We start from the raw sequence: 27,637 nt of genomic DNA, 5'->3' as shown, positions 1-27,637 counted from the left end.
ATGTGTTTGGATTCGTAAGCATGAAAAGTCCACTGTAAAGTTCCTAAAAAACACTGTGTTGTCCACCAATAGAGAATGGTCTTGTTATGTCTGCCCTGAATCACCAGGCAAACAAGCTTAAGCCTTAAATCATTATTCCATGGAAGAGCAGAGTTGATTTCTAGAGAAGTTTCATGTCCTTTTTTTCTTCTCATAGTCATTACTTTATTTTCTTTCTAAAGCTGGGTCCTGATTTTAGCTAGATTTTTGATAGAGAAGAAATGTTGCATCTAATTTTAATTCTAAGGTGTCAATCAAAATTTCTGCAAGTAATCTTACAGCAAACATGGAATCATGGTAAAGATCTGTGAGGCTACATATTTTAAATACTCTAAACCCACTTTGTTTCCACTCAACATCTACAGGGCATTCCAGAGCAGTGGGCCAGGCTACTACAGACCTCCAACATAACAAAACTGGAGCAGAAGAAGAACCCACAGGCTGTTCTAGATGTTCTCAAATTTTATGATTCAAAAGAAACAGTTAACAACCAAAAATACATGAGTTTTACATCAGGAGGTAAGTTGACGTCTCCCAGCAGAGGAGGTCAGGCACCAAAACAAGTCAGAGCAAAGTTCAATATTCAAGTAGTCAGGAAGCAACCTTAACCAATTCCACATTGTGGAATACTCCTGAAATTAATTTCATTTCTCTTTTTTCCCCCCCAAATATCATTAAAATGGTGACAATAGCTTCATTGCAGGTTTTTAGAACTAACCAAGATTTTGAAACCAAAATGCCATTAAGATACCATTAGTTTGGTAGAGTGCCTGTTGACAGCTTCAGCTAAAAAAGGGGATGTCTGTAGCCAGCAGGGTGTGGACAGCATTTGGAATTTACCTGCTGGAGTTCTATTTCCTCCACAGGATCGTCTGTGGCAGTAGAGTTTGTCATTTCCAGGAGTTTGAAGGTTCAACCAAGACAACTTCCAAAATGCAGAAGTTTCTCAGTCTTTCTAAAAACTGTGCACTTATCTCCAGGATTGAGAGAAATCATTTTTTTCCCAAAATTCCATAATTAAAGGATTTGACTAATTTGATGCTTACTGTGTGCTAAAATAGCAGTTCCCTTTGTGATGAAATGTAAACTTCAAAGCAGCTCATGTGTGCTCCTGAACCCAGGAGCTGTTCTTATGCTTCGTCAGAATAGAGTTGCTTGGCTAAACAGGGGTTTCGAGGAAGCTTTTCTGTGGAAATGTCATCAAGCTAATGAGAATTAATGCATGCAATTTATTGAAAAGAAAAATAAAACATAGGAAAAAAAGGAGAAAAAGCTGCTTTAGATCTTGGGTGGAACAGAAGCATTGACAGTTAAAGAACAATTTGCATTTTCTTGATTAAATTTCTATTTACTTTATCTACTTAGTCTATTTACTGGAAAACAGGACAAAAAATAGACAGAGTCTGGAATTTTGTCCTGTGTTCTTCCTTGCTGTTGCTCCTGAAGGGATGGTGTGAAAGAAAAACAATCTCCATTTGGTTTGACTTGTTCTATGGGCTTTTCCAAAACAGGCAGGATTTCTTTCTAATGGCATCTGGTTCATTCTCCTTTGCTCATTGCAGATAAAAGTGCCCATGGATACATAGAAGCTCATCCATCGGTGAGTGGTAAAGTAACCTTTGATGTTCCTAGTGTTTAAGAATTGTGGAGCAAGCCATGAACTTTCCCTGGCTGATTTATGATTTTCCATTTGAGGTATTTTTTAAATATAAAGTCTGGTTTAGCAGACAGAAGATTGCTGGCTGGTTTTAACCATGGTGTCTGTCATTCACAACAATATGCAGCACTGCCTAATAAGCCCATTTTAGTGTAGTTTTAAAAATTTAGAATCCCATTTCTGTCAAGTTTCATGATTTCTCCTTAGTACAGCTGGATATATAATTGAATATAAATAAGGTTATAATTGATATTTAATTTGCTATTACCATTGAAGGAAAGTTTTAAATAACCATCCACTCTAATTAATGCTGGATTGCAACAGCAATCCCAGAGATATAGGAGTGACATACACATTAATACTGACCAGATCTATTAGATTATTGTTAGTGAATTAAATAGCAAGTGACTGAATGGGGATTTGGCTTTTCTTTTAAACTGTTAAGCAGCTTCACGTGAGGTTGTGATTACACAGCCAACTGTATATAAAAAAATGAAAATCATCTTTGAATATTCACACCGTAGATTTTCAATCAGTGCCACTTCCTTTATCTTTAATAAAACACACTTCTCAGAGGAGGTGTGGTGCTCACCAGAGCAGAGTAAGCCTTTCCAGTAGCTCTTCCAGTGGGTATGGACACCTTGGCATATGCTGTAGTATTTTTGTCTAGCAGACAGGGGCAGTAGTGAGACAGTCACCATGACAGCTTTCCAAAATTACTGACTCAGGTCTCCCTGTTTGCTGTGGACTTCACTTACTGGTATTTCTACTGGACCAAAGGGGTGGCATTTTAAAGAGAGTGACAGTCGTGTGAGTATGTTGAATGGTGCCTTTGATTTGCTTCAGTTCTCTAAGCAGCCTGTTGTAGCCAGCTTTGAAGTTGGTAAACACTTCACAAGGCTTTTTTTTTTTTGTGTGTGTTTCACCAGCACTTTTGGGATGACATGATATAACCCCCTGCCTCCAAGCAGCAGCTGAGACTGGTGAAGTTCAATGCACCTAAACCTTTAAGTGTTGTGCTGAGTTTAACTTAGAACTTAGGCCCATAGGAGCATGTGCATGTCTAGATTGGTCTCTAACATCTAGGAAGACTAAGGCTGTAGGTAGCTATCAAAGCTTCAAAGTTGCAGGATGGAGACACACTCACAGTGCTGTCTGTCCACAGAGCACAAAAACAGCATCAGAACCTCCTCTGGCTCCCTCTGTGTCTGAAGAAGAGGATGAAGATGATGAAGAGGAGGAAGATGACAATGAACCTCCACCTGTTATCGCCCCACGGCCTGAACACACAAAATCAGTAAGTGCCAGATTTGATTAGGTCTGTGTTTGGTGCAGTGCAGAGCTGCAAGTTTCTGATCAGGCAGCACTTGCTGGTTGGGACTGAAGGTGCTTGGCAGGAAGTCCTGTCATGACACAGAGCTTCACTTCAGCCACTGACACTGGGAAAATTGGGTTTGAACTTTCACATTCATTGTCAGTATCCTGGGATTTTGATGGGGGTCATGACTTTCTTCTTGTATCAGGGAAGGGCATGTCCTTTAATGTTACTAATGTGAAAATGAGACACGTTTTCCAGCTGTGCAGGCTCCCTGTCAGCAGGGATAGCAGTCCAAAAATGCAGTTCGTATCCTGGCAAGATACTTAGGACACACTGTCCTCTGGAGATACCTGCCCCTCTCCATGAACTGTATCAGAAAATCCATTAAAATTGAACACAAAACTCGCCATGAACTTGTAACCTTTCATTTTTGCTTGTTCTGTCTGAGAAGTGGACAGCAAAATCAGTTTTAAAGTCCTGGATGTGGCTGACACGATCTTCGTAAGGGTTTGTACTTGAAATATGATCTCAGAGGCATCTCTGCCAGCCACCTTTCTGACACAAAAAAATTTCTTGTCACAGATCTACACACGCTCTGTTATTGAACCTGCCGCTGCACCAGCACCAGCGAAAGAAGCCACCACTCCCCAGCCTGAAAACTCAAACACAAACACTCTGTACAGAAACACAGACCGGCAGCGAAAAAAATCCAAGATGACAGATGAGGAGATCCTAGAGAAACTGAGTATGTATTGAGTATTTCGAGTCTGCTAGAGCAGTGTATTTCCTGCATGCATCAGCATTAGCTGTACCAAATGTTTCTCTCAGTTTAGTGTCACAGAGTCATTTACAGCTCCTGGCAGAAACTGTTGTGCTTCGAGGCAGCGAGAGAACACTTGGGGTGTTCCTGCTGCCTCTGAGGGCATCTGGGACTGGGTTGGATTTGCCTGAGCTTCTTTCTGTGCTAAAGGCAAAAGCAGAGATTGTTTCTTGTTGAGGAAAAGGCTGTGACCTAGTGAATGACATAGGGAACTCCTGTGTCCTAATGGTCAAATGGAACAGAATGTTTGGGTTCCCAAATTCTCTTTAGACTCCTAACTTCTCATGAGTCATTGGAGTCAAAATACTTTGCAAAAATCTGTTGGGTTTTTGTTTGTGGGAGGTTTTTTATTGGTGTGGGGTTTTTTACCAGTCAACAACTGCAGCACGAAGCTGGTTCCTTCAGCCTCAATGAACTCTCCTTGAGACAGTTACACACCTTCCAGGTGTTCTCCTTCTGTCCTTTTCATAACTGTTATTGCTCCTCCTACTTCTACAGTTTGTTTTATAATAACTGTACAATTTTGTTGGTGACCTCTCCTTTGAAAGGAACATCCGCTGTATCAGATGACATGGCACTTTTTCATGGCTAATTCTCAGCCAGTTAATATAATTAGAACTCCAACCACTGGCTCAGCCGCTGTGCAGATCATACTCTATTGAAGCACCTCAAGCCCTTCATGATTCTGCAGTGCAACAAATTTAATTTGCTTCTTGCATGTGACAGCAGCCAGTGCAGTACTCAGATTAAATGGTTTCATTCAGAACAGAACCCAGGGTGCTCTGTGTCTACCATTAACTGTTAGTAAAAAAAGCAGATTGATCTACACCTCCTTCTGTCAGATCACAAAGCCAGTAATGTCTTTAATGGTAGCAACTGCTTGTTATAGGGTGCTGTTTGGCTGTGGCTTTTTCTCAGTGGTTACCATTGCTCAACATTCTTGTCATACCTGCCATGGCACTGATGGCTGCTGTGACTGCACAGCCTTCCTTAGCTGTGAGATTTCAGCTGCTTGCCTAGAGTTTCCTGCATCCTTACCAGGCTGACATGAACCTCATTGACATTAGGGAGTATCCAAGAGATAAATTCAACAGCTTTAACTGAGGGCACAATTAAATAAATTCCAGAGCAGGTGGTTACCTGCAGACATGTCAGCTTATATAGAGAGAAATTCTGCTTCTTCAGCTGATGCTAAATGTTTGAGGCAGGCTTCTCCCACAGGTATCCTGCATCCATGAGCTCAAGTATGTCTATCATTTATTCAAGCTGCTGTATATGCCAAGTTGGGACTGAGCCCTGGAGTTTTTGGGGATTATATCTTCGAAATGTTACATGCTTTCCTGCTTTTTCTTTCTTAACAATTTGCTACCAAGTGAGCAAGGTCTGAATGTCTGCCTTGGGCAAACTGTGATGTGGGCAATGAAAAAACTTTTGTGCTTTCATAAAGCTATCTGAAAACAGGCATGATGCTTTTTTATTAGAATCTTAAATTAATTATATTTAAGCAGTGTGGTGCTTGTTCTATTTTAACTCTCATGACTTCTCCACCTTGCTTACTTCCCCCACAACTGTTTCTATGCTACTTTTAAGAAGATGTTCCCTGCCCTTTTTTATCCAAAATTGCCTTCATAATTTTTTTTTGCTTGAAATAGCTTGAGTTCTTTTAGAGCTTTAGAGTTTTATTATTGAGTAAAGCCTGTAATATTGAGATAAGATCAAATAAAATTCTGTCTGTAATGAAATCATGACTATGTTCCACTGATAACTATAAAACAGAACTGGCCCAATTCAGCTTTCTTATCCACTTAATTTAGGACTTGATTAAGTAAACTGCTTAAAGACATCAGAATAGCTGATAGGTTTATCTTTTGTCCAGAGCAGGCAGTGCTTTTCTGAGTGGGAGCTGTGTACCTGTCACTTTGTTGATTTTAATGCTGTAATGTTTGATGTCCATTGGCTTAAGCACAGGGAACCAGCCACAAGCAACTGCCTTGGGATAGCAGCTGCTCAAGTCTTGAGGAAAAACTCTGGAAATCTGAACTTCAAAATTAGTGGCAAATTTGGAAAATAATTTTTAAAAACCTTTCTCCTTCTCTGTATTCTTTTCTGAAGTGAATGAACTTGTAGTATCTGTTCTAATAGATACACGGTTCCATTAACTTGCTGAAAATAGCACCTAGCCAGGCACTGGCAGCACAGTGTTGTTCCTGTTGTCCAGCCCAGCACAGAATTAGAGCAGTGATTGATTTACTGCTGCAGAGCTCATGGGGTTTTGAGCCACAGGGTTGTGAGACAGTCCCATATGGGACAGTCTGGCCCCATCACCCATTGTGGAGTTCATGCCACTGAAAGCTAAAGTTAAACCTTTCCCTGCTTAACACCTTCTTGCCCATTTGGAGATGCCAGGAATCTGATGGGAAGGAAAGAAAGCAGTAATTAGGATGTTTTGTTTGTGTCTAATGAAAGAGCCAAAATCCAATAGACTCAAAGCCAAAGGCTTAATTAAAGAAACAGTACTGTTTTTTCTCGTCTGGTAGTTTCCTTGATAGAATGCAGACAATGAAGCCTAAGATGGTGGCTCAATGCAAATGTTTTCCTAAGGACTTACATTGGAACATACATCACAGAAATAGTTTAAGAAGATGAGTTCAGAAGGAAAGACTTCAGTGATCTGCAGCGTATTTTCTTTGACTGATCTGGCTGTATCCCTGTATTACAAATACAAACACATATTTATTTACTTGTGCATCCAAAACAAAACTAGATGATGCACCATTCCCTCTTAGTAGTCACAAACACCTTTTTGCCCTGTCCAGGCCATTTTTATGGAGCAGAGAGGTCTTTAGCATCCAGATGACCATTTGACTGGATGCCTATCCAGGAATCCTGTGCCTGCCAGCACAGCAAGAAGACAGGGCATCAGCACCATCTGGTACACTCCCTGCTAAAGCAATTTTGCAGTCCTTGGCAAGAGTGTTAATGGGAGCTGCAGGAGAAGAAGTCTTCTTTTCCCTGCATGCTCCCTCCCCTCACCCACTGCTCCAGGAACACCAGCCAGGGCTGATGGCAGGGTGAGCCTGCCTACTGCCTGGGATGCTCACAACACTCTCAAGTGGCCTGAAGTGGTCCTGCCCTGCTGTTCCAGCCTGCAGGACTCAGATGGACTGGAGTGTTAGGAACCCAAGCTGAGGATGTAACACCTTCAGAACCTGGTTAACTTTTCACAGTTTCATCTCACTGAAACGCATGGCGTAAAATAAAGCTCATTCTGCTTCTCTAGAGCAGGTCTTCACTACAAAATAACTCTTCAGTAGAGAAAAGCATGACTAGAGGACTCTGGGACTCCCTTCTAACTGACTAGAAGGAGGGACAGGAGATGAGAAGGTATAAACCTGCTCACACTGTGGAGCTTGACCATCCCACTGCTGTAGCATGGAGTTTCCAGGAGGCAGCAGCCTCTAGTCTGACTTCAGCATCGTGTCAGCTGTGCTCAGGACCAGCATCCCTTTGGGCAGCTGTCTGTGTCACACCAGTGCCCCAGGAGCATTGCTGTCCTTCTTACCCATCCTGCTGGTTTGAGGAAAACAGCATGTGTCGTTGTGAGAGGGCAAGTCCAGTGTGAGTAACGGGTCCATGTCACATTGAAAACCAGTAATGTGGTTCTTGAAATGGTGTCTTCAGAACTTAGCCTAGAAACCAGTGATGGGGGCCCTGGTTCTGATGAAATCCCATCATTCTTAACTGTAACATGAGATGATGTTCACTGCAAACATAAAGGCATTCTTTTGGCAAACTGCTGAAAGGTTGAGATGATCTCCTTTTCTCCTGGAAACAGTTATGATACTCTTCCAAAAATGGCACCTGTTCGTAAAAAAGTGAATACAAGGTACATTTAATCTACATAAGTATTAAACCTTTGTTGAATCACAGAATGTTTATTTCCAAGAAAATACACTGTTGTTCCAGCTCTTTGTAATATTTGTAGAGAAACGCTTGCATTGGTGCCTCTTATTTTCTCATCTCTGTCTGTTCTGAATGTTTATCCTTGTGTTTAGTTTCCTGTCTAAGTACCCCTAAAGGACTGTAGAAAATCAGTTTGCGGAGGCCATCTGTGATGCCTCTGTTGTTGTTGTTACACAACTGACCACAAATGGCTCAAAGCCCCAGACAGCAGGGCTGCATTTCAGATCTGCTGGAAGGCGGAATCTTTATTTTGAAGTGAGAATCTTGCATTTTGTTTCTTTCAGGGAGCATTGTGAGTGTGGGAGATCCTAAGAAGAAATACACTCGATTTGAAAAAATTGGCCAAGGGTAAGTCATATCCCAGTTACTTGTGCAAAACCATGGGCCAGGTATTTTGCTGGTGTAATATCAAGCATGAAGATAGGCAAGCTCCAAATGTATTCAGATATGATCAGGTTTAGATCCTCCTGTCTCTCAGTACTGGTCAGAATTTGTAACAGTGGTCAAAAGTAATCATTAAAGACAACTTGATGCTGACAGTATCTTATCTGCAGCAAGGAGCAGGGCCTGAAAGATCTCCTGTCCCTCAGGTGTGTGGCTCTTCTTTGCTTATTTTCTTAGAAGAAATCATTTTTGTATGTCTGAAAATAATGCAACCATGCTCAAGGAAATACCTCGAGGAATTATTACCTAAAAGAGTAACTTACCACCTGATAGCTGACATCTCTCAATAACATTTAGTTCAAATATTTGCTTTAAACAATATTCAGTGTTCAGGCTTACAGCCACATAGTTTAGAAGCTGAAACCAGAGATTAAATAATAAGCTCTTTTTTCTAGCAGGGGTTGTAAAACCCAAAAATTCAGTAATAGACTTGCTAATGCACTTCAGAGGAAAATACATTATCTACCTCATGGCTGCAGGTTTTAGGCATTTATTGAAAATAATCACCCAAGCCATTCCCTTTTGAAACTCAGCTTTGCTTAATGTAAATTGGATCAATTTGTAATATTTCCTATGTGAGGAGGCAAGAACAAAAAAACTTACCTCAAAATTAGGTATCTGACTCACATTTTAAGTATGTACCGCCTGCACCATTAGTGTTTCCTTGGCAGTGTTGTTGTTCCAGGAGGACTGGCACCATCTGTGTAACACCAAGACACTGCTATCAATGTAGGACAGAAGCTATTCACTGGCATCAGGAGATACTTTTCTGCCTTAACTGTGATGTCTGAGCTCAGAGTAGCTTGTTGCTAACCTAGAATAGTTAATGTCCTGTAGAAAGGCTGAAACACTCATGCTCTTTCTCTGGCAGGTTTTGTCTTAGATCTCTCTGGTTTGGTAGGTAGGGCCCTTGTGGGAAGATGTTTATGCTCCATTCATTGTATAAAAACCCTTTCTCAAATTCCAACTTGCTTTCTATCTGAAGGTTTTGTTCTTACTGTGATTTGTAAAATGTCAGTGGATACTTCAAGCTGTGCCTGTCTCTCAGAAGAGAAGTGTCAGATGAACAAGTGAGAGCAGAATAAACGTGTGTGAAACAGATTATTGCTGTCACTGAGAGAATGTGACCATCACCCTCACAGTGTTTTATTTTGATAATTCTAGGAGTGAGCTTATACAATGGTGCCTTGACATCTGGTGCAAAAACAAGTAGCTGGTATGTGGCCTAAAAGGGTATCTAAATGGATTTCCTCCAGCTTATAGTACAGCCTGAAGATTGCATAGCCTCCTTGGAGAGGAGTGAGTGTGCTGCTATAACTAACTCGTGCCTCTAATACTACAGGCAAATTTACTGTGATAGGAAAAGATCCTAAAGAGAAAGGTCATCAGAAAGGTAATCAAACAGGATGATCAGGAGGACCCAAAGTGCTGCATGACTGGGGTTTGGGTGTCTGCAGCAGTGCTGGGCTGTGGCACTGCCTTGGAGGTGCTGATATGCTCAGTTAATGCAGGTGCCAGTTCCTGAGCTGCCATCTCTGCAATGAGTTGGGTACAGCTATGCCAAAGGCAAGTGTTGTAGTGTTTGAAGTCAGCAGGTTTTCAGTAGCTGCTAATGAGAGCACTGCAAGGCAGGGAGAGGTATGGCTGCTCAGAGAACTGCAGACACGGTTCAACTGCTTATGTAAGGAAAAGCAGTTTATACAGCACATTGCACTTCATGGCTTCATACAGCTGGGAAGTTAATAAATGCTGTGATGGTTTTACTGCCACTTTGCAGTGAAGAGTAGTCAGCAGGCCTGTGCTGCAGAACAGGCCAGTGGTGAGTCCCTGTTTTGCCACCTGTCTTCAGCTGGTGACTAAAAATGTAGATGACACCAAAGGAAACTTAGTTCTAACTAGCACTTGATAAAGACCTTGTGTTCACTTGAGCAGTGTTAGCTCTTTTAGCAAGACAAATTAGTACGGAGCCATGAGGTTAGTACACAGTGCATCACAGTGATGCAGATTTAATGGTGAGTCCTGGCACTTGACTAACTGCACTAAAGGCAAGGTGCTGCAGAACTGATTAAAAGTTACTGATCAGAAATTAGTTACTTAGAAGTAAAAGTTTGTAATGCAAAATCACAAAGCCTCTGCAATTAATTCACAGCTTTACTTAAATTACCTTCATCTAAACTCTTCACAGGTGGCCTGGAGCATTCCAAAAGCATTTTAGTTTCAGCAGCTGTTTTGAAATAAAGCCTGATATGAGTTTGCTCAGGAGAATCATCACAGTGTTAGCAATTCTGAATGAATGTTGTTGATTTCTTATGAAAACAAATTGGATTAATCTTGTCAGTTATTCATAGGAAAATGTATTTGCCTTTATATTAAAAGAATGCATAGCATGCCCAATGAGAATATTGCTCTCAATGCAGACATAAAGTCTCTGTTGAATTAAACTGCTTCTGAAATATTTCAGCCTGCAGATAAACAAACAAGTCAGGGGATCATGTGAAAAGGAGACAACTGATTTTGGCACTTCAAGTCACTGATAGACTTGCTGGATGCACATTCCTGCTTGTGAGAATTCCTTCCCTGACTCTCAAATGCCTCGCTGCCCCTGCTGACATGGGCTTCTTAAATGATGGCAGTGTAAAGCTGTGGTTAAGCTCAGAAGGAAGAGTTTTCAAGCCCCTAGTTGCTTTGAAACCCAAAGAAATTGCCTCTGCCTGGGTCCTTTTCAGCCCTTCACATCATTATGGGGAAGAACATCTTTGAAGGAAAGGCAGATGGCAAACCAAACACCACCCTGTCTAGTCTGCAGATGGGTACAGCATTTATTTCTGGTGACTCTACAACACTACCACAAAAGCAACACATGGATACCATGAAGAGTCCTTCATGTGTTAGGTGCACTCAACAGAAGCAGCTGCCTATGGTTCTTGACACACAGAGAAGTTCTCTAAGTATCCTCTGTTCTGAGTCCTTCCCAATTTGTGTGTGAAATAATAGAGGCCTTAACCTGCTGTAGTTGTGACCTTGCAGGATGGCTAGAAAATTGTTTACTTGCATGCTGGAGAAAGTTGTATTTTGATCTTTTCCTCAAATGATTGTCATATGTTCAAGCTTCTCAGAGTGACTGTGTGACATTGCCCGAGATTGGCAGATGAATTCAATTTAAAGTTGTGAGAAGGCCCAACTGGATTGTGTGTTACACTTCATGATAAAAAACACAGTCATAGACACACAGAGAAAAAGGGGGGAAGAAACTAAATTCAACACAGCAAAATGGAAAATAATTAAACATACTATTTTCTCTTGGACACCCTGCATGGCAGAGGACTGGTGGGCTGTCATGCTGTTGGCTGAGGAGTGGGTAAACCTGTATAAACACTCCAGGCAGCAGAGCTCTCTTGCCTGGGCTGGCTTTCACTTCCAGGGACTAAAGTGTTTCTCAGTTTCTCCTGCTGTCTTGTTTCTAGGGCTTCAGGAACTGTTTATACAGCAATTGACATTGCCACAGGACAAGAGGTAAGTGTCAAAAATCCCAGCAGATTCTGCATTAGGGTACACTGCGTACCACCAAAACTGTAGCAGTACTAGTAGCTTTCACCTCTGGTGTGAGCTGTGGCTGGGGCTTTGGGTGGCCAGTAGAGCTTTCCTGCAAAGGCTGTTTCTCTGAAGCCTGGGCCAATGTCAGCTGGCAAAATCCATCATCTGCTGTCTTCAGCTTTTAAGTGAAAGGTCTTTAAAGGGCAGTGTGGTTCTGTGCCTCGGTAACTGAATAGTTACTGTGGCCACATGCTTTCCAGCAACACTGGATCTGAGGTTTTCATAAATGCCTGAAAAGGTGTGAATTCCTAGAATCAATATGAGCCTTGGTGCTCTCTGTGCTTGGCTGGATGCTTCACCCATAGCAAATTTTAAGAGATTAATTTTTTTACTTACTCTGTCTTCAGAACAAGTTGGTGCTCTCCACAGTATTGTTGATCCCACCCTGGTATCATTTTACATTATTCCTGAATGTTTTTTTTAATGGAAAGTAATCTGCCAAGAAATCCCAACAAGCTTTTGTGATGATAAAAAGTAGATAATTTTTATTGCCAGCATAAATGTACTGGTTTAGAAATTGTTCTGTCTCTGTTCCCCATTGTGCATCAAGTTGTGCCTTTCAGAGAATGTTGGTCTAGATACACAGTTTAACTCTGGATATTTATACCACAAAATCTGCCTGTGCATGTGGCCACAGACTGGTTAGCAATGCAACTTGTAAAATCAAAACATCTGTTGTAACTAGAAGCTGTGGGAAACCACTTGAGGTGGTCACAGATTCTCCCGTTGCTGTGAGGAATAAATAGCTTTGTTACATTGCTTGATTTCAGAAAGACTTTGTCCATAGAACTGCCAGAAAAAAAGGAGGGCAGGGGTATCTGTCAGAGAAAAACATGGTCTCAGTCTTAATTACTGAATCTGTTAAGGCATCCATGAGCTGAAGTCAACTGTCATCATTCAGGCCCAATTTATCACAATCCCAACTTCGAACAGTTACACTATTTGCCATTTGTTCCATCATGTGTTTTGTCTTAAAGTATAATGCAAAACATAATTAAGAAGAAATCATGTATTGGACTCAGTTTTGTGTTTCAGTCCTACTGCAGCTGGTAAGAAGTTGTGTTTTGGTCTGGTCTCAGTGACAGGCTATTACAGTGATCATATTAGTAAAAAACAGACAAGGTCATGTGTCAGAGAATCCTGCTCTCTTTGGGGATCCAGCTTCAGATTCCTGAATTCTCATTTCTGGATCTCAGCAGAGATTTGGATCTGAACCTTACTGGTAGTTCCTTATACACCTGCCATGCTGCATTTGGTAACCACAATTAAATTGGGTCTCCAAGGGGTCTAAAAGCCCTGTAAACTTAAAACCCTGGGTATATCCATAATATACCAGCACATGGATTATTTCTTTTTAGATCCTGACAATAACTGGAAATGTGAACCGTGTTAAAGAGTGTTCTTTAGAGGAGCAAATCAAAATTTCAGAATTTGGGAAGTGCTAGGATTGTTATTTTTGTCATGGAACAACATCTGTAACATATGTCTGTGTTTGCTTTGTTATGCAAGCAAGAATAGCAGGTGATACAATCAAAAATCATGTAGTTGTCCACTACATGTTCATTCTGATCTTGTGCAACAGACTACTCAGGTTAATGGCTTTTAATGTCATTTTAGGTGGCCATAAAGCAAATGAATCTCCAACAGCAGCCCAAAAAGGAACTAATTATCAATGAAATCCTGGTCATGAGGGAAAATAAGAATCCTAATATTGTTAACTATTTAGACAGGTAAGTTGTTCTGGTATTATCATGTGAATGTTTGTTTACACACTGCAGGCCAAAGGCTAAAAAAACCCTTTGATCACTGCAGAACATGGAGCTCTTTATTGTTTCTCTACTCTTCTCCAGTGGATGGGAGGAGATTGCATTGGCTCTGCATTAGTCTTTTCTGGCATACATAGTTTGAAGACTGTTTTCAAAAATCAGGATCAGCCATATCTTCCTAAAATAAGCCTCTCAGCTCCATGTTCCAAGCTGTGTTGTTGTTTTGGGGGTTTGTTTTTTTTTTTAAAGTTGATTAGATTTTCTGTGTCTTGTGCAAAGTGCTGACAAACCGTCCTAGAAATTTTTTCCTTTGGGCTGTTTCCACTATTTTCCATTGCTGAAGATGCCAGGAAGACTAAGTTCTTGTTCCCAGAAACAGCTAATTTGACAGTTTTTTAATGGTCTTTCCTGTTTCTGAATGAATATTTTGCAAGATTTTCCAAACATTTGACCAACTTCTGTCCTCAGTGGTGCATACCCTCCTCCCATGGATAGCTTTGGAAGTTATGTTGCCTCGTTCCTGGGGTTAATGGTGGAATTCATGAGTTAAGGTGATGAACCAGCTGGTGGAATGTGTCCTGGCTCCAGATTTATCTTTGCTTGGTTATCTTACTAAAGTGCATTCTTCACTTGCTTGTCACCTAAGATAAGTCCTTTTCATGGATATGTCTTTCTCATGTATACTGTGCAAGTTCCGAGAGCTATATAGCCTAGAAAGAATGTCCTTTTAATTTTATTCTGTCTTCATTTAAAATGACCTGGATACAAGAATCAGTTTTAGGTTATAGTTATTCTTTAGTTTAGGTATGCACATTCATCTCCACAGCATTGTTTTCTCCTTTCAGCTACCTTGTTGGTGATGAACTGTGGGTGGTGATGGAATACTTGGCTGGAGGCTCTTTAACCGATGTTGTCACCGAGACATGTATGGATGAAGGACAGATAGCTGCTGTCTGTCGGGAGGTGAGGGATCCCACTTGTGCTTCTGTTTGCACAGACAAGGTGATGCTTCTGTTTCTGTGGTATTGTCATTACATGGACAAGAAAGCAGATCCACTGCAGCAGCAGTCATTCTGTCTGTGTTTGCAGGGTACAGTCTGTAGCAATAATTGATGTTTACCTTTCAAAAGTTGGTATGTGCCTTCACCTAGAAAGACATGACTTTAACAGTGTTGGAGCACCAAGCTCTTCTCTTGTCTGCAACATGTTCTGCCATTCCTCACCATGCCCCTAGAAGGGAAATCTCGTAGAGCCATTCCTTTCTTGTGTCATAAAATCATGTCATGAATTTTTACCCTTACATTTCTTTTTTCTCTTATCAGTGCCTACAAGCCCTGGATTTCCTTCATTCCAACCAAGTGATCCACAGAGACATCAAAAGTGACAATATTCTTCTTGGGATGGATGGATCTGTCAAATTGAGTACGTATTCTTAGTCAAGTGCAGCATTCATGGATGTGGGGTGTGGGATTGCTTTTGAGTGATGGTCAGTTCTCCAAAAGTGGTGCTGGTGGGAGTGCCTGGACCCCTGCTGTGAGGGCACAGCTGTGTGCAGAGAGGTGTAGAGAGAAACAGGGTGCCAAGAGTAGCTTTGCTTTGTGTATGACCCTTCCAGAGTAGAGGGAGTTACAGTCTAAAGTTTCAAGTGATTAAGTAAAAGTGAGTGGATGAAACTTGAGGGTTTCTTTAAGTGGCCAATTCTGTATTACCTTGGCTACAGCCCTGAAGAAACACAGCATGGCTGCTTTTCCTGCTAGATTCCACAATGAATTCTCAGGCTTAAAATGGGGGTTCTTTTGCTTGATTTTGTTTTTCAAGCTGGCTTTAACAGTATTTGTTTTTCTCCTCAGCTGATTTTGGCTTCTGTGCTCAGATCACCCCTGAGCAGAGTAAACGGAGCACAATGGTGGGGACTCCTTACTGGATGGCACCAGAAGTTGTAACAAGAAAAGCATATGGCCCCAAAGTGGACATCTGGTCACTTGGGATCATGGCAATAGAAATGGTGGAAGGAGAGCCTCCTTACCTTAATGAAAATCCTCTCAGGGTAGGGTGAAATATCAGATACTGCTGTCTTTCTAATCCGTGCCATATTTAGTCCTTCATGAGATAAAATCCTATTCACATCAGCTCTAACTAGTTCTACAAAGGCCCACTTCTAAAACTGTTCCTACAGCACATCAGCATCTGCTGTAGCTTTGATTGAATCACTATGAAAACCTCAGAGGCGGTGGCACGTACCTGTGCAGAAACTTTCCACTTTGGCATTCGGCAGTGCTTGAAATTTCTCATGCCATTTTTGAACTCTCTTTGAGCTGTATCTCTGAATGACAAAATTTTCAAGTGCTATGCTTCTCCAGCTGGGGAATTTTTATGATAAGCACTGGAGCTGCTGTACCTGCAGGCACAAAACTCTCTTCAGTCTCAGGCCAGTGCTGATTGATTACCTGAACCTGCCAGGAAGGATCACTGCTTCTAGTAATGCCATAATTATTTATTAGCAAACACTATTCTAAAAGTATGTTTTAGCACAGATAATCTTAGTAAACTAGTGTACTTTGAAGTTTTCAGTTTTATCCTAATGTCTTAAAATTAAATGGCCAGATCTTACACCAAAAAATGATGTAGTAGTGGAGGAATGTATACCAGGATAAAACCTCATGACTAAAAATGCTGCACATTTAATTCCTGTGGAAGTTTATAAGATAATTAATTTTTACCTATATGTATACATACATATTGTTTCTTAAGGCTAGAATTAAAATAGAACATGATTTTTAGCTTTGTCCATGCTGTAAGGTTGTGCTTTCTCTGGTTTGTGGCACCCGGACTGTGTATTGCAGACTGACAGAAGAAATTACAGAAAGGTCAGGATGTACCTCCCAGCTGCTTAAGAAAAGAATACATCAATTATACAAATTTCACTCTTTCAATTATATAAGTTTTTCACTCTTCTTGAAATAGGTTCCTAAGTTTTCTTGGAAGACTTCCTTTGGTTTGGTAGGTTCCCTGGGGTTTTTGGTTCCAGGGCACACGTGTGGAGTGTTGCATACTGTGTCACCTTGTAAAGGTGGATAAGAAATAAACAGGTTTCAATTCAGAGTGGTGCTGAATAAGAGTAGCTGGCAGGGTGGCATTAAGCCTCTGTCACTACAACTGTGTTGTACCAGCAGCAACCTTTACACATCATAGTTTTGTTTCTGATTCCTGTGAAGCCATATTTCACTTGCAAAAAATGCAGTTACCTTGTATGAAGCAGCAAAAGCAGGTGATAATAATTAGCATTATTGATCTGGATGCTGAAAATTTGCTTCCTTAGTCTCAAATGTTTATTAGAGCTCCTCAAGAAGCCTCATGTCAGCTGTTAGAAAGATAACTGGATTTCCTGTTTCTGACCAAATTCACAGTCAGATATTCTTGAGATTTGTGTAAGAGGTCTCAGCTGCCTCTAAACAGAAAAGCTTATAAAGCAAGACTGTTTTTTACAGCAAAAAATTTTAGCTGATACCACACACTAGTTGTTGGACTTCTTGTAATATATAGTGATATATTTCTTTCATAGCCCAAGCCACTTTCTCCATGTCACCAAGCCTTCAGTATTCCAGCTGCCAAAACCTTTCCTGACTTGCAGTTCCTGGGAGGGGGATATCATTAATGCATTTATTTAAGTATTAAAATTAGTGGAGGGCTACCATAGGGATGGAATTACTCCTTTTTCTGATGAGACGATTAAAAGTTTTACCATATAAGTGAAGTGATTTGGAATTTATAGACTGCTGAAAGATAGTTGAAGGTGAGTCCTCTCTGCCCAATTATGTCTTTTCATCATAATATATTTGTGCATGCAACTTGACATGTCTGTTGAACTTGAGACTCCAAATGTTTCTTGTTTTTTATTCATGGAATAAGCTGATGGAATTTTTTTTTTTAATCCATTTTTATCAAGAACAGAGCAAAAAAATTGATGAATTTTGTTTTATGTAAGCCATATTTTAGGGACCAGTGAGCACTGCAGAGATGCATTTGATGAAATAATCCTTGGAAATAATATATTTAGACCACACTGACTCTTTAAAATGGCCTGTAAAGCTGTGTCAGTACTTGGAGAAGTAAAATGCGCTGATGTAGTTCTGACTAAGTCAGCCAATGAAATCAGCTGTCAAAGTAAGATCATTTTGATATTGGAATAGCTGTGATTTTTGGGTTTGTGGGTTTTTTTGTGTTGTTGTTGTTGTTATATCCAACCCTCTGCCAGGGAAGAAACTGACAGTGGAGATTGGAGCTTAAAAATTGGGTCTCTGTGAGTATTTCTGGGTATGAATGAAGCAGTCTTCTTTTTAATTTGTGTCCAGGCACTGTATCTGATAGCTACAAACGGGACACCAGAGCTGCAGAACCCAGAGCGACTCTCAGCTGTGTTCCGAGACTTTCTTAACTGCTGCCTGGAGATGGATGTGGACAGGCGAGGATCTGCCAAGGAACTTCTGCAGGTAAGATACCAAGCAGCTGCAGGTGAAATAGATACGCAAGGGATCAGTCCTCTTGTCAGATAAAGGCATCAGGTGGCCTCCCCATATATTAATCTCCAGCCTTGGTGCTTTTAAACAAAAACTAAGTAAAATCCTATAATGGTTTGGGTTGGAAGAGACCTTTAAAGATCATCTAGTCTGACTGAGATGGGATCTCTTAAACTAGGTCATGTCACTCAGAGCCCCATCTGACCTTGAATATTTCCAGGGATGTATTTCCACCTACATCATCCCTGAGCAATCTGTACCAGTGTTTCACCACTCTCCTCGTAAACAACTTCTTAATTAGATCAGATCTAAATTGATCATCTTTGGGTTGAAAACCAGTCCCTCTTGATCTATTGGAAAAGACCCTGCTAAAAAATGTGTCTCCAACTTTATTACAACCCTTCTTGAAATATTGAAGAGTTGCAAGGTGAGGTCTCCTCAGGGCCTGCCCTTCTCCAGGCTGAACAAGCCCAGCTTTCTCAGCCTTTCCTGAGAGGAGAGATGCTCCATCTCCTGGTCATTTCTGTGGCCCTGTTTTGTACTTTTGGGAGTAAATTCAGTTTTAACTCTTCACAAAAGAACTGAAGTAGAATGATACCAGGTATAGAGGCCTGAAATGGTGTTGATGGGGGAGGAACCCAGTAAAAGCAGTCCCAGCCAACATGTCAGAGATTTGGCTGTGGGAAGGAGGAGACTGTGGGCCTCAGAGAGGCCCCAGCTTGTCCTTCCTGCTCTGCTCCTCTCTTACAGGTTTCTGCTACTAAGCCCCATTTTTAGAGATTTCTGCCACCCAAACAGGGACAGTTGAACAGGACTTGTACCAACCCTGTTTGCTTCCTGGCACAGTCAAGCTGCTTGAGGTTTGCTGCCAGGTGTTACGGGAGAGGGAGCTGCAGAACATGCCACTTGGCTGTCCCTGCTGGGAAGGAAGATACCAGCCAGCACAGGAGGGCCAGGGGATGGGAAGGTAGACACTGTTCTCCCTGCAAGCCAGAGCTGAGTCCATCAGCACTCTGCCACTTGTCTCCCTGCTCTTGACTTGCTGCTGAAAACCTGTACCTCAGTACAGATCTCAAGAAAACACAGAAACCTAAATCCTACTGGGTTGAACATTTCTTAGAGGTATTTGAGTTTCCTAAGGAATGACTTACATGCATATTTTTTGAGAATTAACACAGTTTGTGTCTTTAGAAAGGAGGAACCTAAGTGAGTCTTTTGAGTTTCCTGAAAGGAACAAAGCTCTGGGGCAGTAAGCAGCATTTTCAGAGCACTGGCAGGGCAAAAATCCCAGCAAGGTGAAGACACTGGGAAAAATGGATTGATAGGCATATAGGTCATGTTTGCCTGTGATAGCAATGTCCTAGACTTCCTGGTGGAAGTGCAGATGGCCCCCTCAGTCCTATTTCTGAGTATTTCTGGTAACGAGTGGAATCCTGGTTGAGCCTGTGAGGAACCGAGTTTGGAAAGTAATGGTACCTTTCTTGGTTTTTTTGTTTGGGCAGCATCCATTTTTAAAATTAGCCAAGCCGCTCTCAAGCCTGACTCCTCTGATCATTGCAGCGAAGGAAGCAATTAAAAACAGCAGCCGCTAGCACTGCAGGTCGGCTTTCTGCCCTGCCAGCTTGGAGCAGGACTGAGAACACAAACTCTGTAAAACCTCAACTCTCATGCTGCAGGACAGATGGATGGATGAACAAACCAACAGTCACAGTCATGGTGGTAGGATCACCCCAGTTCCTCAAGGAGTAAAAAATTATCATTTGTCTTCTTCCTGCTTTCCAGCTCCTTAACTTATTTTTAAGATGAATCGGGGCTAAGGACAGAGAGGTAATGACAGAAAATGCTTTGCTGCCTCAATCATTTCCAAGGTAAAGCAAATTCAACTGGAAGATTGCCTTCCTTCTCACCCTGTGAATAATCTGTACATTGACTTTTAAATTGTCAGTTCTTTCTTAACGATGTAAAGCTGTGTTTATGGGGTTTCTGGTATGGCTTGGAATTGGAGAAGGGCAATTCTTCATTCATCAGCTCCAGACTGCCTTTTGAATATGGCCCATTTGCCAGTTTTTGCCCAGCTGTGGTACTTCTACATGAGGAAGAAAGTGCAATTGCATTTCCAACCAAAAAGGAATGAAGAGTGGGACAGACAAAACATCCCATGGAGATACAGGTGTTCAGCTGGGACTGTGTCATGATTCGGTCCTTGACAATTGGATTTGTACCCCTAACTGCAATCTCTTTGCCCAGGTGAGAGTCTTATTCAGCTGAAACAGCAGAAAAATCAGTCAGTGTGCTCGGAACAGCTTTGTCTGATGCAAAGCTGTCAGAGCAATTTGAGGGGAGAGTGGCCCCAGCTGTGCCCAGGCCTGAGCCCCAGCAGAGCCCTGGCAGAGCCCAAAGCAGCCTGAGCATTGGCAGAGCCAGACTGGAAGGAGGCACTGGTAGCGACAAGTGGCAGCAGCCTGGCTGTGGGTACCTCTTCCTGGGACAGGACTAATCCTCCTGTCTCTGAGCCAAACTGGGTGGGGACTGTTCTCCAGGGAAATTGTGTCCAAGCTGAGAAATGCACAGCCTGGTGGGATTTGCCATCCTGAGTCTCTGCAGGAGTAGAGCAAACAGAGCAGAGCAGTGGTGTCACTTCTGAGAGTGCCTGTTCTTCTCCCATCTGTCTTGTAGCTCCTGGGAAAAGTTCATAGTGTCTGTGGAATTCTTGGCAGAGGGGGAGGGGACCAGGCTGCTCTGCAGGCTCCTGCACAGGTGAGCATCCTTTAGGCACAGGAGTTCTGCCCTGGGAACCAAAGCTGATGTGAGGAACAACCTGCAGTTCAGATCTGCAGAAGCCAATGCAGCAGCCAGCTCTGGAAGAAAGCACCTTAAAACCTGGAGTTGTGCACTGAGCAAGAACAAAAGTGTGAAATGCAGGTGGATTGCAGAATTAGTTGGAGGCACCAGGCCAGCCTGCTTTCTGCTGTCTTACATATGGCAAGCACTGCACAATGAAGCTCTTGAGTTGCTGCAAAAGATTTACCTGATGTTTGGGATGTTGCTGAGGATTGTGCTTGACAAGTCAGCAGATTTGGAATGGAGCAGAATACTTTCAGTATGCAATTTGTGTTTTATTTATTCATTTCTGAAAGACGGTGTGGCTTCACTCAGTAAAAGCATTTTATTGGCATACTTGTTGCTGTATTTTAGAGTACAACTAATGCAAGACCTTCAAAACAGCAGCTGAAGCAACATGCACCCACTGAGCAAAAGATCCCCACAAGTAAAACAGCTTTCTGCTATAGATCTTCATGTTGGCCTGGTCCTGCAAAGGGTTAAATAGCCTTTAAGCCACTCACTGCCTTCATGTCTGGCCAGCAGTAATGAAGGGATGCTTCATTGGGGCTGTTCTTGAATCAGGCCAGGAGCATGTCTGGTTTTTGCATCCTGTTTAGTTGCAGTCTTTGTGTGGCAAGTTATCCTTACTTCTGCTACCTTCGCTCACACTGGCCATCACAGTGTCCTTGGCAAAGGCAACAGGGAGAGGCAACCCTCCTTGAGTTACCACAGCTAAGTAGAAATTAACTTCTCATCATTTCCTGGGGAGCACAACAGGTCTGATTTTTCAGATAGCCAAATAATACGTTAAGGCGAGCAGCTCCGGTTTCCTGAACTGGGGGAGCATCAGGAGGAGCTGAGGGAGCTGCCAGGAGCCCACAGCTGGAGTGACAGTGGTTAACAGGTCCTGCACCAATGGCTCCCAAGCTTTGCCCCTATAAAAGAAGCCCCTGGGGAGTGGAAGCGGCCAGGACAGGCAAATAGGCCATAGCACAGCAGATGGTGTAGAAGGGTGTGCAGGAAGGTGCCAGCTTGACCAGAGAGCAATGGTGTCCACCCAACAGAAAGCCAAGGCTTCTCTAAGCTCTGCACCCACCACAACCCATGCAGCGGCTCAAATAGGGCTATGGTGGGATCATGCTGCTAGCCAGGCAGTTTGTGCAGCTGCAGACTGTGCCCTGCTCTTAGGCCAGTCCTGGTGGCAGCAGCATGAGTACAGCTGTGGGACATGTGCCCAGGGAGAGGAGCTCCTCCGCTTTGGGCCTGAGCTGCAGCAGGAGGTGAAGAGGTGAAGAGTGTCCAAACTCACTGAGCCCCTTTCCATCATTTACCAGTAGTCCTAGCTAAGGGGGAGATCCCAGGTTATTGGACTACAGCAAATATGACAATTATCTACACAAAGACCTGGAAGGATGATCTTGGGAACTACAGGTCTGTCACCCTGACTTCAGTGATGGGAAAAGTCATGGAGCGGATCATCTGGAGTGCCATCACATGGCACATACAGAGAAACCATGGGATCAGGCCCAGCTAGTGTGGGTTTGTGATAGGCAGGTGCTGCCTACCAGCCTGATCTTCTTTTAAAACAGCATAACCTGCCTAGGGCATGGTGGGAAAGGCTATGGATGTGTCTACTTGGGATTTAGTAAAGCCTGTGTCAGTGTTTCCCACAGCTTTCTCCTGGAGAAATTGGCTGCTCATGGCTTGGATGGGTACACTGTTCTCTGGGTAAAAAAAACTGGATGGATGACTGGGCCCAGAGAGTCATGGGGAATGGAGTCACATCCAGCTGGGGCTGTCAGTTGTGGTGCACCAGGGCTGGGTGCTGGAGCCAGTTGTGTTCAATACCTGTATCAGTGATCTACATGAGGGGATCGAGGGCATTCTTAGGTAACACCAGGCTAGGTTGGAGTGTTGATCTGCTGGAGGAAGGAAGGCTCTGCAGAGGGATCTGGACAGGCTGGATTGCTGCTCCAAGGCCAGTTGGATGAGGTTCAACAAGGTAAAGTGTCAGGTCCTGCACTTGGGTCACAACAACTCCCTGTAGCTCCAGGCTTGGAAAAGAGTGGCTGGAAAATGCCTGGTGGGAAAGACCTGGGAGTGCTGGTTGAGAGCAGCTGAACATGAGCCAGCAGTATACAACTGCCTGAAAGAGATTAGAGCAATGGAGGAATCAGTCTCTTCTCCCAAATAGCAAGCTTTGGGACAAGAGGAGATAGCTGCAAGTTGCGCCAAGGAAAGTTTAGATAGGATATAGGAAGAATCACCAAAAAGATGGTCAAGCATTGGAACAGGCTGTGCAGGGCAGTGCTGGAGTCACCATCTCTGAAGATATTTAAGATTTGTAGATGAGGCACTTGGGGACCGGTTAGTGCTGGATTTGGCAGTGCTGGGTTGATGGTTGGACTCGATGAGCTCAGAAGTTTTTTCCAACCTGAACAATTCTGTTGTGTTTAGAAGACTTCGTGAGGTCCCATTTTTGTCCGTCAGCTCAAGATCTGTGTCTGTAGGAGAAGCTTCCTTGCAAAAGAGTAATTTGGGCTGCCCTCAATGTGTAAAGCATTCAAGATGAAACATGCTTGTATTCCTGTAAGAAGTGAAGAAGTGAGTGACTGTTTCTGTTTCCAGTATATCTTTTATTTTTTCATATCCACAAAAGAACAGACAGTCATCCTTTTAAAGAAAAACACTTTGTAATGGCAAGTGTTTGCTGGACATACAGTCTAAATACTTCTGTCAACAAACTAGTCTATTTGATTGGGTAAGGGGGGGAATTCCCTATTTATTTCCTTTACCTATAAGTATTTCAGCATATGTACTTAAAAAAAAACTCCACCACCACAACTTTCCAGAAGACAGCAAGTATGAAAAGTAAGGAAATCAAATGGTAGCTTTTTCCTCTGATCAGTATATGCCTCAGGATACAGAATATTGTTGGCACTGACTTGTTAAAGACAGACACTCTCCTAAGAGGCCTTACTTTTTATTTTATTAAATATTATATTCCTTTTTCTTTCCATCAGCAAATCTTTGGGTTTGAGATTTTTCTTTTAAAAGAAATTCCTGGGAAGCAGACAAAATTCAGTAGACATAATCTCTGCCAGTGTCTGATTTCAGCATGGACTAGACTTGCCCAGTGGAGACTGTATGACATGCAGGGAACATACCTCCAGTATCCCTGTGGCTCCGTGCTTGGGACAGTCTCTGGTGCTGATTCACACTCACTAATACTGAAAGATGGGAGCTGTGTTTGTATCCGCCCAGCCTGTATATTAAATGTAGAAAAGACACAGGTGCTTTTAAAAAACCCAACAACATAAACCCACAAAAACCCAGTCCTGAGGGAGTCAAGTCTTGTACATTATTTTTCAGGCTCACAGAGTATATTAAGATTGACATTAAGCACATTAGCATTGCCCTTGCTGAAAGGAAAGAGACAAATCTCTGGAGCAACCTCGGGTTTTCTGACTGTTATCCTCAAATCAAGCAATTAGTTATACATATTTTTGAAGTATTAGAAATAGTCAGTTTCTATTGCAGAATGAAAACTAAACATTTCAGATACTTTTATTCCAAGGTTTTAAAGGATTGGTTAATTGCCTTAATTCTTAAATTAAACAGTGAAATACCCTGTCCAGGAACTTGACTATGATACCCATCCCTGCAATGAAGACATGTGAAAATGAGCCAGTAGCTCACTGTGGTTTAAATGTGTTTTGGGACAGAAGTGTGGTAGCAGTAAAGTCAGGGAAGTTTGAGAAGCACAGAAAAGTTTATTTATTTAAGAAAAAAAATATAAACATACCTATGTGAAATTCCATACAGCTCCTGCATGCACTCCTGGGAACTTGCATAGGATGGATCTTACAGTGCTCTCAGGGTTGGATCCCAAACTTGGGCTGGGGTTACATTCTCACTTCTTGTGTCCTGTGCTTTTGTAAATATATGTGTATTTATTCTTCATCTTTGGCTAGTGGTTGGCCACTCCACTACACACAGAAGAACTCAAGGGTTTGTGCTGAGTTTCTTTGAGGCTAGTGGCTGCACTTTGAGTCAGTCCTTCCCTATGTCCTGCCACCAAAAATTAAGCACATTCCAGTCACCATGAGAAGGGAAGTACCTGTCTCCTGTCCTTTAGTTGTAGGAAATGTCACCATACTCTATTGTCCATACAGCAGTTATTTCCAGTATATAATCCTTCGTGTGGCTACTGACTATTCCTCACACTGAGCATGTAAATATTTGTATTTCTCGGTCCAGTCCTGAGCAAACCAAGTGAGCAAAGAGCCAGAGAGAGCCCTGTGACATCTGCCATTAAAGGCAGGAGCCAGTGTTTCTTTGCTTGACACCCAGGACATGCATTCTAGTGCCAGCTTTGCCTTGCTAAGTGCTACCAAGTCAGTGCTCCATACACCTTCCTGGTGTTCCTATTTCCTCTTAGATCGTTCATTCATGCCCAGATATGCAGCAACTTAATGATGGGTTGATGAAGACCTATAAGTGTTCATTTTCTTTTTTTCTCCCCCTCTCCTCTCCCCATACCAGGTAAGTATTTCCAATTTTGTCCCAAATTTTCAGGAAGCAGACAAAGGATAACCTATCTTTCAAGAGAAACCATTCCAATTTTGAATGCGATTTGCACTTCAGGGATCTTTAAAACTACTCTTTGCTCACATCTGTCCTTGAACTGGCAGGGTAATTTTATTTTTCTCACTGGAACTTGCAGAATCTCTCTCATCCATCTCTCTTTGGATGCAGTTTAGAGCTGATTGCCATAATCCTAGGTGTGCGTTGTGCCTGCAAACCATCACTGGCTAGAGCGTACCAACAGTTGCATGTACCTTTGGTTACAAGAGTTATCTCAAAAGAAAAAAAGGTCTTACAGTAAAGAGGAGGGATGTTCATATGCTCTATATGGGTGCCCTTTGGGCTGCCATGTGGGCACAAGCCTGCAAACCTTGTTCTTGCTGCTTAGCAATTCCATTAGGCAAGCACTTGAGTTCTGCTAGAATCTGACCTTGACTGAGGAAGCTGGGAGCGGTATCATTAGTTAAAGTTGATAATATTGGAAACTGCTAATTTATTTAATAGCCTGTGATCACAGTGGCTTTGCCCTGCACAGTTTTCAAGCAGATCAGATATCAACTTCAGCACCTGTGTGTAAGGTACCTTCTGCTCTGTTTGGTGGCACAAAGTTCGCAGCTGCTGGAGGCTTGTGAGCAATGCTTGCCTTGCCCAACTTAAGTATGGAGCCGAAAGGAGCATGGTTAGGCACCATGGCCTGAGTTGGCAGCCATGAATGCAGGTCAGAAGAGCCGTCAGACACATGTGTGCACACCTTTGAATGACAACTCCTTGGTGTTACATGTTTGCGGATGCCAGCCACTAAAACAGCTCCTGACCATGGCATCCAGAGGTCTTTTCCAACATAAAGTATTCTACAGTTCTGTAACTCTATCTGCTGGATTCAGCTAGGTCCATGTTAGCTACTTTAGTTTCATCCAGAAGTTTTCTCTTGGTCAGCTCTTGTGGCCTAAGGCTTTGGCTCCTTTAGCTTCTAGTGCTGAGCTGCTCATGTCAAATGATACAACTCAGAGAGAATATATTTCATCCAATTTCTTCTAGAACACTGAGAGGGTCAGTGTGTGAAAACCCAAGTATTGTTTATATGTAACCTCCTTCATGCCTCTCAGGTGTTTGAAACACGAAAGAGCTTTTCTAAAGAGTGAAATGAAGTAATGTGTTACTTCTCCCAGGTCTTGCCCATTCCAGTCTCTGCACTTGACTAGTTTTGTCCGTCTTTCTTTGTTTGTGCCCTTTGCTCCCCATATGCTCAGTGGCTCCTACCCGAGACTGTGTAACTGGCCCAAATAAAGTGGTTGAGACCCCCATTTCTCTGTCCTTTGAGCTGCCTGGTCACAGCAGACTTTTTATACGGAAACTCGATATGGGGAGGGAATCTCCACCTCCATTCCTTGCAAAATCTCCAGGAGCCCAGGGCCTGCCATCTGAAGTCGGATGCATTGAGGGCTCCCAGATGCCTCAGACTGGTGTGACACCACTGTAAATGGGAGGGAATAATGGCAGGAAGTTGTTTTGAAAGGTCTGTTTGCTGTGTCACACTGTGTGTGTCCAGCACTGCCCCAGGCTTAGGGATCAAATTCAAGCACTGTTGCTGCTCCTTCTGGAGTCAGTGAGAATTTGGTTGTTACTTGCAATGACAGCTGAACTGGTCATTGAAGCAGCAGGTGCTGACAGTTCCCCAAGTCCCACGGCTGGATGGTTCCCTTGGCTGCCTGCATGGGAGGGAGCTGCCCCTTTTTCTCACTCTGCCTCACAAAAAAGTGTGCTGGTCACAAGTGGGTCAGCACAGCAAACAGGCAGCCTGTCAGTCTATTCCATCCTTGGCTCTTGAGATTTTTCACCTTTAAGCTTAGCTGTACAAAGGCAACTGATTTTGGTCCATCTGTGTATCCCCATGTTAATGCTGATAAATCCATCTGTAGCACAGCAAGGGGGTTTGCCTTAGCCCTTCAGTGTGAGGAGCTGCCGGGTTCTGCCTTTAGCAGGTCAGCCAGTGGGAAGGGAGCTGCTCCACAGGGGAATGAGGAGCAAAGGACCATAGCACCTCCTTCTTGGGCAGAGCCCAAATTCTGTGGGGGAATGTTAAGAGAGTTATTCTCATGCACTGGTGCA

At 42.7% G+C, this 27,637-nt stretch overlaps 1 protein-coding gene across 11 annotated transcripts in view; it reads left to right on the top strand.

Moving 5' to 3' along the window:
- The window catches only part of LOC111928712 (serine/threonine-protein kinase PAK 3), a 117,676-nt gene extending 96,383 nt beyond the window's left edge, over positions 1-21,293 (top strand). For all 11 annotated transcript variants that reach the window (XM_086850608.1, XM_086850603.1, XM_086850610.1 and 8 more), the window contains 12 exons: positions 405-558; positions 1,602-1,639; positions 2,862-2,993; positions 3,597-3,759; positions 8,082-8,145; positions 11,706-11,754; positions 13,453-13,565; positions 14,447-14,564; positions 14,924-15,023; positions 15,452-15,648; positions 17,954-18,091; positions 19,621-21,293. In XM_086850608.1, the coding sequence (XP_086706734.1) occupies positions 405-558; positions 1,602-1,639; positions 2,862-2,993; positions 3,597-3,759; positions 8,082-8,145; positions 11,706-11,754; positions 13,453-13,565; positions 14,447-14,564; positions 14,924-15,023; positions 15,452-15,648; positions 17,954-18,091; positions 19,621-19,710 (1,356 nt within the window). In that variant the 3' untranslated portion in view covers positions 19,711-21,293. The remainder of the gene's footprint in view (positions 1-404; positions 559-1,601; positions 1,640-2,861; positions 2,994-3,596; positions 3,760-8,081; positions 8,146-11,705; positions 11,755-13,452; positions 13,566-14,446; positions 14,565-14,923; positions 15,024-15,451; positions 15,649-17,953; positions 18,092-19,620) is intronic.
- Positions 21,294-27,637: the final 6,344 nt, after the last annotated feature.

The sequence above is a fragment of the Cyanistes caeruleus genome, chromosome 14, assembly GCF_971803275.1.
Source record: "Cyanistes caeruleus chromosome 14, bCyaCae1.hap1.1, whole genome shotgun sequence".
Classification (NCBI taxonomy): Eukaryota; Metazoa; Chordata; class Aves; order Passeriformes; family Paridae; genus Cyanistes; species Cyanistes caeruleus.
Note: the sequence above shows the minus strand (reverse complement) of the source record. Positions and strands in the feature narration are given on the sequence as shown.